The 8,850-nt window shown below is 49.6% G+C and overlaps 3 protein-coding genes across 3 annotated transcripts; 1 reads left to right on the top strand and 2 right to left on the bottom strand.

Annotated features, from left to right (window-relative positions):
* Window positions 1–25: 25 nt before the first annotated feature.
* Window positions 26–1,223, bottom strand: COCCADRAFT_9126 (uncharacterized protein; the record flags this gene model as incomplete). Its single annotated transcript, XM_007718990.1, has 3 exons — window positions 26–871; window positions 948–1,046; window positions 1,101–1,223. 3 exons carry the CDS (start codon window positions 1,221–1,223, stop codon window positions 26–28), a joined length of 1,068 nt encoding a protein of 355 aa, XP_007717180.1.
* A 2,933-nt stretch (window positions 1,224–4,156) lies between these two features.
* Window positions 4,157–5,643, top strand: COCCADRAFT_9125 (uncharacterized protein; the record flags this gene model as incomplete). The annotated part of the gene is made up of 4 exons (XM_007718989.1): window positions 4,157–4,229; window positions 4,298–4,583; window positions 4,646–4,794; window positions 4,904–5,643. 4 exons carry the CDS (start codon window positions 4,157–4,159, stop codon window positions 5,641–5,643), a joined length of 1,248 nt encoding a protein of 415 aa, XP_007717179.1.
* Window positions 5,644–6,237: 594 nt separating this feature from the next.
* On the bottom strand, window positions 6,238–8,002 carry COCCADRAFT_9124 (uncharacterized protein; the record flags this gene model as incomplete). Its single annotated transcript, XM_007718988.1, has 3 exons — window positions 6,238–6,977; window positions 7,031–7,870; window positions 7,924–8,002. The coding sequence occupies 3 exons, from the start codon at window positions 8,000–8,002 to the stop codon at window positions 6,238–6,240; spliced, it is 1,659 nt and encodes a 552-aa protein (XP_007717178.1).
* Between the last annotated feature and the right edge of the window lie 848 nt (window positions 8,003–8,850).

Here is an 8,850-nt window from a genome sequence, read left to right as displayed (position 1 = left end):
TACATAGCCAACGGCTGATACAGGACTATAATGGAATAATAATAATAACCGGTGCATCAGCGCGCGTACGCACGAGGTAACCTTTGCGCACCAGACGCTGAATTTCCGCCGTGTTTTTGGCATTCCGCGGCTCGTTGTACTTGATAAATGCAGCATCTTCTGAGCCTTCACGCGCGTTCGTGAACACGGTGCGATTCTCTAGGCTGGGTGCATCCGCGGTGTAGAGTTCGCGGGGCGAGTTCGGGTCGGTCCGATTGGGATCGTTGTCGAAGAAGAAGAGGATGCGGCCGCGGACAGAGTCTAGACTGGGCCAGCCGTGCGTCAAGATGGATTGTTCGAGAGTGAGGCCTGGCTTTCGCACGTCGTCTGGGCGGATGAGCTGCTCGCGCGGGAACACGGAGAGTATTTCTGCGTCAACGTCGAGGATGCGTGGTAAGGTCCAGTTTGTAGCTTCGCCTGGGGGAATACCACCAAACTTTCGCGGGAGGACGTCGGTTTTCAGTTCTAGGTCGATGGGGATAGGGACATGGCGGCGGTGGTTATCTGACCAGGTTTTGATCTGCTGGAGACACTCGATAAAGGTATGGCAAACGACGTCCATATCGACATCCGTTATGTGGAAGACTTTGATCCCCGGCTTCTTGAGAATCTCGCCGTCGAATGGCGTCGTGGCGAGGTTCGCGTCTTTCGCGCATTTCCAGATCAAGGGAGGATAATATAGACCGCCTTTTTCGTCAGAATGCAGGTCCAGTTCGAAGGAGCGGACGGATTGGTATTCTAGTTGCTTGTGTAGCTCGGCGTGAGAATAGTATAGATTTTGGGGGGAAGGAAACTGCTCCACAGAGGCCGTGGTGTTTTCAAAGAGGTTGCGCTAGGCTAAAGATATCTCGCGGTGGTACGAGTTGTGCGTGCCGATGACTTGGATGTGGTTGAAGCGGATGTCGGACCTTGATGCCAGTACATTTTCTTGAACTTGTTAGTTGTGCTAGACGTTCTTTGAAGCTTTGGGGCATCGCACGTGCAAATAGCAGTATGCTCGCGGAAGTCTGTCATTGTTAGTTCATCGACAATGCTTCCCGTTGGGATAAGAGGAATGTTACCCATGGAAACCACATGTTGTCGTTTTCTCTGTCAAATGGCGCGTACAAAACAAGACCACTCGGAGTAGTGAGAAGCAATGCTTCCAGGAGCAGATTTCGCCAGCTATATACCTTCTTAGCCATGTTGATTCCTTCCGTACCGGCATATGGCTAAATCATAACGATCATTGTTGCTGCTGTCAAACGTATGATACCTGCTGTTGAGCATAGGGCTCCTGCTGTGAAACAGATCGTCTCGGCAGCTACTGCGTGCGTGGTCTTGTGTGCCCCTGCCATTGGTCAATCGCTTAACATAGAGGCGGCTTGCAACTTCCGAGACTATCTAGGCGTTCGTATGTCGGGTAGATAACATATGATAATAGACTAGACTTGTTTTATTTTGCCCTAACGCCATAGGTTGATAGTGTAAAGTAGTGGTGACTAGGCAGAAGGACCAATGCTAAGCAACCATTCGTATCTGCCAAGCTAACTTCTTCTTCAACCACCTACATGCATGTCTCCACCGCTCACTTGCCCGGATTGAAATGTTCCCATGGAGCTACTGATTGACATTTTCTTCATCCCATTCTTTACCAATATGTCTTTTGCTTATGTGCCGAGATTCGCGTCATGTTCGGACATGACCACGCCCTTCATTCGCAGTGCTTCCATCACACGCTGTTCTTTGTATGCTGCTTCAATTTGTCGTTATACCATATCCTTGTCCGCATCGCGTTCGTGACTACCTAAATACTTCACCGTCAGCAGGTCTAATAATCTGCCGGGCCGGCTTGAGCCAGTAATTGTATCAAAGAAAAAGCTATTATGACAGGAACTTTAGAGATCACCTGCCTAGAGGTGTATCCTCGCTTTCTGAATAATTTAGTACTCTTTGCAATGATTGGATCAATGGTTGTAGGTCTACCTGAATTTCAAATCACTTCATCATATGATCATGACCAATGTATCTCTACTCTCGACACGGTCCGATTTGTAAGGTCCAAGCATTATTTGCCATATTGGTGGGCGATTTTCCATCCGTTACCAAGTAGCCCAAGACGCTCATATTCTGGCCCAGACATGCTCCGTATCGTCTCCCTTAACCGACCAGAGCTTCAGTCTCCTCTGATCCGTCCTCTTGTATTCACTTGCTAATACACGGCTTGATTGAATTAAAATTCAATCAATGAACCGTGTGCGAGCTCACCCAATGTTACGTAAAGGGCTAAACGCCCTCGAGGAGAGCTTCTCGGTAGTATCACGGTACGTGGCTATAGAAGCCTGATATCGGATCTACCACCAAATGCCACCAATATAGTACGGGATGTACCGTACAACGAGACACCAGGTTAGCCGTAACAGTATGGTCACTATACCTTAAATCAGAAATGAAATTACGATGGGCTGCAACCCAGAACAGAAAACTCAATCGACCACGCCGTAGACAGCTCCAGAACATGGCAGTCACGATATATGTTTATTATGCAGGAACCGCCCATGCGGTGTCCCCTTTCCATTCACGCCTGGGAAGGGTTGGATTTTGCAGTCTTTTTGAACCCTTCCACTCACTTTACAGAATACCAAGTGGCTGAGCGGCTGCGGTACATCGGCTCAGCATATTATCCCTCATAGGACAGGCTAGGGTCCTAGTATGTGAAATTTTCCTCGCTTTACGAAGCGATAATGGCAAGATCAGCTGCATAATTCAATTGCTCGTGCCAGTACCTTGTAAAAGAGGAATGTAAATTCTCAGTATGCAGATATGGACTTCTGATTCAATATTGTAAATATATTCCGATCGAATCAAACCGCGTAAGTACCGGCAACCCTGTTCATGAAAGCAGGGAGTTTGTGGAGTGCTATGTACCTGATGACCTACTCCAAAGAATCGGAGGCAAGAGAGCAGATCAGGTTATGGACGGTATGAAGGACGCAAAGCATGCTACTATTGAATCGGAAAAAAACTAGAGTGGGAACATATGGGTCTCTTTAGCCAACCTGTACTCCTTGTGTTGGAATGCGACACTATGCAGCACAGGTCCATACGCCAATTGTACCCGTCTATGCACGGCAGGGGCGAAATTAGCAAAAGTTAAGTATTTGTAGAAAAGCTTATTGACTTGACAGTCCCCCACGGTGTCTCAATCTCGTATCGCTATCTTACGTAGTAAGCGTCGGGGACAGCCGTTGTGAGACAATACCTCAAAGATGGCAGACTTGATTGGGCCGCGCATCGCCAGTTCGGTCAAAAACGCTCTCCCGCCAGGATATCCCTGGTTTAGAGTCTAAATTAGACTTCCCGGCGGCAGTTGCTTAGTTAAATTTTCAATGAACTCTACGGTGTCAGAATGCCAAGCCTTTTTCTAACCAATGGCTGGTACAGACATGGCCGCCTTAGCTTTGGGTACATAGACCGAATATCATATTCTGGAAGTTCTAGAGGCGCACGGGAATGACGGTTGCGCGAGTCAGGAGACTGTTGGCGGGAGCATGGTTCATGCACTCCAACGGCTACGGTAGTTATGCAAATCCCCCACGAAAACTAGTCCTTTCTCTCTACAATACCTGCCTTCTTTTTCCAGTTGTTGTACAGTAATTTAGTCCTCAATATGGTACTGTATTTCAGCCAAGCTACAACACCTAAGCAGACACTTTTGTTTTGAGCAGGCAAATCTCTCTTCGAGCGGCACAATTACCCAAATAAAGCCGACTGCAGTCAGCAATGTCACCGTCAGACTGACCGCGAAATTGAACATCGTCCAACTACTCTCTCTGACCACTAAATATAACCGCTACTGTCAGAATACCGTGCGCTATGATCATTTGGCGCTCCGAAAAAACTCCAATTAACGTTTGAATACCCAGCCCAGACCTCAAGACCAGAGCTGTCATTCCACAGTAACATCGTCGGTGATGCTTCCTATAAGACGGTCATTGACTTCGCGTTTCAGAAAATACTCACGACAGTCGTCTCGCTCTCGATTCTAATTGCATATACTGCACACCACCATCGTTTTCATAATAGCCGATAGATCACATTCATTTTTATTCATAATAGATAGCCAGTCACTCTCACCATGTTGACCCTCGCTAAAGCCATCGCTATACTCGCCTACACCAGCGCAGTCACTGCCACACCTGTTCCAGATGGTAAGTTGAAGCAAATTCCTTCAATAAAAAAACTTGTGTGAACTTGGCTAATGTTCAATTCAAAACAGCTGGCGCCACTTTTACTCTAGAGTCGAGAGAAGTCGATCCAGCCCCTCTGCACCAGCTCGAGCACATCGTCAACATCAAGCGCAAGGCCGGTGTCGAGGTGCACCCCAAGCTCGCCGAGGCTGCGAACCAGTTTGCTGTGAAGAGACACGCCGAATTGGCTGCTCGAGAGGCCACTGGCACCGCATATGGTAAAAGTCCTCGCTCATGGGATGCTGCATTTATCTATCCCGTGCAAGTCGCTGGCAAGACATTCCGTCTCTATGGAACAACTTCAGTCTCTGATACGTAAGCCGCACTCCGCATATCTCGGTAGTACTCATGAATTTTGCGCTAACGCTTACTCCAAGCTGGGTCTATTCTTCTGCCATGCCCAAGAACCAGACGAGCGGTCACACCCTCTACGACCTCAACCCTGCCCACAAGACACCCGGTAATTTCACTATTGGATATGACGGCGCCAACGCACAGGTAGCTGGTGATTTATACGTCGAGCCAAGTAAGTCAAATCCATATAGTAGTAGTGGTGCAAGTCGTTGCAAAAAAAAAGAGACAAGCCTAGCTCCGAGTTTTTTTTTTACTTATGCTAACTCAAACTCTTCAAACAGTCACTGTCGGTGGCATCACAGCCAAGACAACCTTTGGAGCCGCCACCCAAGCCATCTCGGACTTCACAGACGACACGGATGCAGACGGCTTCCTCGGACTCGGCCCCATGGAATACAACTTCCTCGGCGACCTCGGAACCCACAAGACCTGGTTCAGGGAAGCGCTCCCACAGCTCGCAAAACCCGTCTTCAGCGTCGTCCACACAAAGGGCCACGGCGTCTTCGAATTCGGCTTCATCAACACCAAAAAGATTAACGGCGCCATCACCTGGGTCGACAACGTCCTCGAGGACTATTGGGCCGCGTACAGCTTCTACGGCGATGGCTGGAGCGTCGGCGACAAGAACGCAAAGACTAGCCCTCGAAAAATGAATATTCATCTCAATTCTGGCACAGATGTTAGCTTTACAGATCCGGATATCGTCAAAGAGTGGTACTCCAAGATCCCGGGCGCAGTCACAAAGGACGAGCAGGGCTACACGATCCCTTGCAACAGCAAGCCTCCAGGCTGGACCGTCGTTATTGGCGGCCGCAAGTTCTTCACACCGGGTTGCCAGCTCATTTCGCAGCCCATGGATGACGAGGGCAAGATCTGCCTAGGTGGTCTGCAAAACATTGGTGGAGGCGTGGATTTCTCTCTCTTCGGCATAAACTTTTTCAAGGGCAAGACTATCATTCATGACTTTACGAACCCGAAAAAGGTTAAGCTTGGGTTTGCGCTGCAGCCTGGTTCCCAGTAAGTAGGCTGTTGTTCCTAAGCTAGAGCGAGTTTCCTAACTTGTGGTTGCTTGCCACAGACAGTGCTGAATCGAGTTTTGATTGGGGAGAAGGATGATGCATCGAGCAGTCGTGTAGAAAGAAAAAGTAATATGTTAATGTAATAGAGTAACTATCATGAATCGTCAAATAAATACATACAGGCTCTATTTAATGCGCATGATAAATAGTGAACTTGGTAGTTGTCATACACATGTCTACATGCCGACACGCTCTTCACGTGATCCCCATCCTCAGCAGATATCCTACTTAGTTTATTGTAGGACTAGACTATATGAAGGTAACCTCTATGCCTCGAAACGGTCTCTTTCAATCATCTTACGCTTCTCTTCCTAGCTACACTGGCAAATATGATATTTCCGCAAACCATTCTCAAGCATTTGATATTTTCAATTGACAAAAGCTCACTTCATGTTTCTATTGTAACGATGCACAAGAGCGCGAGGCAAGTAAGAGAGGCAAAATCTTCATATCATGTACATTCATGACTTCATATCAATTACGTGGACGCCATCACTGGCAAAAACTCTATATACACTACTCTACTGCACGAATCTCTACGCCTTGGCTTCAGCGCGATGGTTCTGGGTTTCAACGTTCTCCACCTCGACTGTGGTAGCCTTCTCGCCAGCATGGTCGAGAATCTCAGACATGGCGCCAGTGCCGCGAGTAAGCTCTGCGCCCTTGCGACCAATAAGGTACCAGGGCAGATTGAACATCTCGTCGAGTGACTCGAGCGACTTGCCAGAGGTCTCTGGGAGAAAGAACCAGACCCAAACAAGACCAATGGCAGTGACGCACGAGAAGAAAAGCATAGTGCCGCCGTGGGTCATGGAGATGAACATGAGGGGCACGGCCTTGGAGTTTCCGTACTGGTTGACAAAGTGGAATGTCATGGCAATGGAGCCACCGAGCGCACGGAGACGGAGAGGGTAGATCTCGGAGTTGATCAGGTACTGGATCGAGTTCCAGCCGAGAGCCCATCCGAAACCGGAGAAGTAGATCATGACAATGGCGCCCATGGCAGCATGCTTCTGGCTCGAGGTTTGTACAGCGCCCTTCTCGCCAATGCCGGTGTCGATGAGCAGGAAGATGGCCATGTACAGCATGGATACGAGTTGCAGTGTGATACCGGTAGACAGAGAGCGCTTGCGGCCAATATAATCAATGAGGAAGAAAGCGCAGAGCATAGAGCTGACGAACTTGACAACACCAAAGATGGCAGTGGCAAAGAGCTTCTCGCTTTGGCCAGTCTTACCCATCATTGCGAAGTATTGAGGTGCGTAGATGGTGATGCCTTCAGAGAGTTAACAAATATCGCAACAAGTTATACGCACAGGCAATACATACTGTTCGCGCCGGACCACTGAGAGAGTAATTGGGAAAAGACGGAGAGCTGGATACGGTAGAGGTTGGCCTTGCTGCTGAATAGCTCACGGATTGGGCCGAGCCAGGAGGTGCCCATGGTAGCCTCGCGCTCACGGTTGAGCTGGTCGTTGATGTCCATAATCTCAGAAGTGACGTAGGGGTGGTCTTCGGGAAGCTGGCGAAGAATCGACAAGTTCTTCAGAGCATCCTCGTGGCGACCAACCTTGATCAACCAACGAGGACTCTCCTTGGCAAACCAAGAGAGGAGAAAAATGATACCGGCGAACATGAGGTGCATGCTGTTGGGGACTAGCCACTGGGTGTCGGTCTTGGACGAGATGTGGATGGACGAGCCCCAGGAGGCAAAGTAGGCAAGCATGATACCAATGTACACGGAGCCAGCGAATGTACCGACACAGAGACCTCGAATAGCCCTTGGTGCAGTCTCGGCAAGATAGGTAGGAGCAACGACAGTAGTCTGGCCGATTCCGACACCCGCGATAAATCTTCCGACGTAGATCTGGCCAATAGATCCAGTCAAGGAGCTAGTGAGGAAGATAGTGATGCCAATGACCCAGATGATGCAGAGTTGGCGTGTAGCCCAGAGACGGCCAATCTTATCAGTGATGAAAAAGGCGATCAAGGATCCCAGAATGGATCCCATCTGCACCATGGAGGTGATGTTAGACAAGAGCTCTGCCTTTTCATGCTCGCTCTTGTGGTTGTCTGCGAGACCAAACTTCTTCTGAAAAGGAATGAGTTCAGCGGTTGTGCCGATCAGACCTTCGTCAATACCACGGGCAGCACCCATGATTCCAAAGACTACGCTCTTGTTAGGAACAGGAAGAGTGAGATCAATACGATGGGTTTCTTACCAAAGACACCATACCAGAGACGCCAGTTCAGGCTCTCCTTGGGGGTGTCCTTCAAGTTCTCACGCCAGGGGTTCCACATGCTGGGCAAGATTTTGCAGATGCTCGTACAAAGTGGCGGTTCAGATACTCTCGAGCTGGGATAACTGGGTCTGTCCAGCAGCGTGGAGAGGCAGTACAGACTCAAACTACAGGAAATTTTGCGCGCCTCTTATATGTATTGAAAAGGTGGTGTGGGGTACGACATGCGGAGAGAGTAAGGCTACCAGGCCACCATACCACACCACCCCGGATAGACCCCAGAAAATTCGGCCCCGGTGTAACCCCACGTTCGCTCGTTGTCAAGGGGCGCTGTCTCCTCCGGCGGGCGGGATACAGGATGGTCTTCCCAACATTACTTTCCCCGACGTACGATAGGCCAAGCGCATTGTCGGCGCTTGCGAGCGTTGCAACTTGGCCTTGTTAGGCAAGCCGGGTGCGCATCCTCTTGTCATAAGTATCCGAACGATCAGGCCATGGCCTATCGCACAGCATGCCGTGCTGCAGGTCGCGCGCCCAGACTTGCTCAGTGGCCCATTGAGGCTTGAGTAGAGAAAGCTTCCTTGTTGGTACGTCTTGTGGAGCTTGGAGTTGGGCTAAGCACCGAGTCAGTTATTGGCATCACTACCCAGGAAACCCCGCATCATTCCCCAATCGATCCCGCCTCCCACACTTTTTTTAACCAACCCAACCAGGAAGCTGCGGGCAATAATCAATAGCGGCCGGAGAACTGCCGTTATGGCCTATGGAATCGTTGCGAACACCCGATGGAGAATGGCCTTGACGGGTAAAGTAGGGTCGCTCATGCTGACCATGCTGCATGCCTCGTAACGAGTTTGGTCGCCCGGCAGAAATATCCCCAAACGGGTGGTGTCTGGGCAGAACTTCGGC

Source organism: Bipolaris zeicola (genome assembly GCF_000523435.1).
Source record: "Bipolaris zeicola 26-R-13 unplaced genomic scaffold scaffold_270, whole genome shotgun sequence".
Classification (NCBI taxonomy): Eukaryota; Fungi; Ascomycota; class Dothideomycetes; order Pleosporales; family Pleosporaceae; genus Bipolaris; species Bipolaris zeicola.
This window is presented reverse-complemented; position numbering and strand designations above follow the sequence as displayed.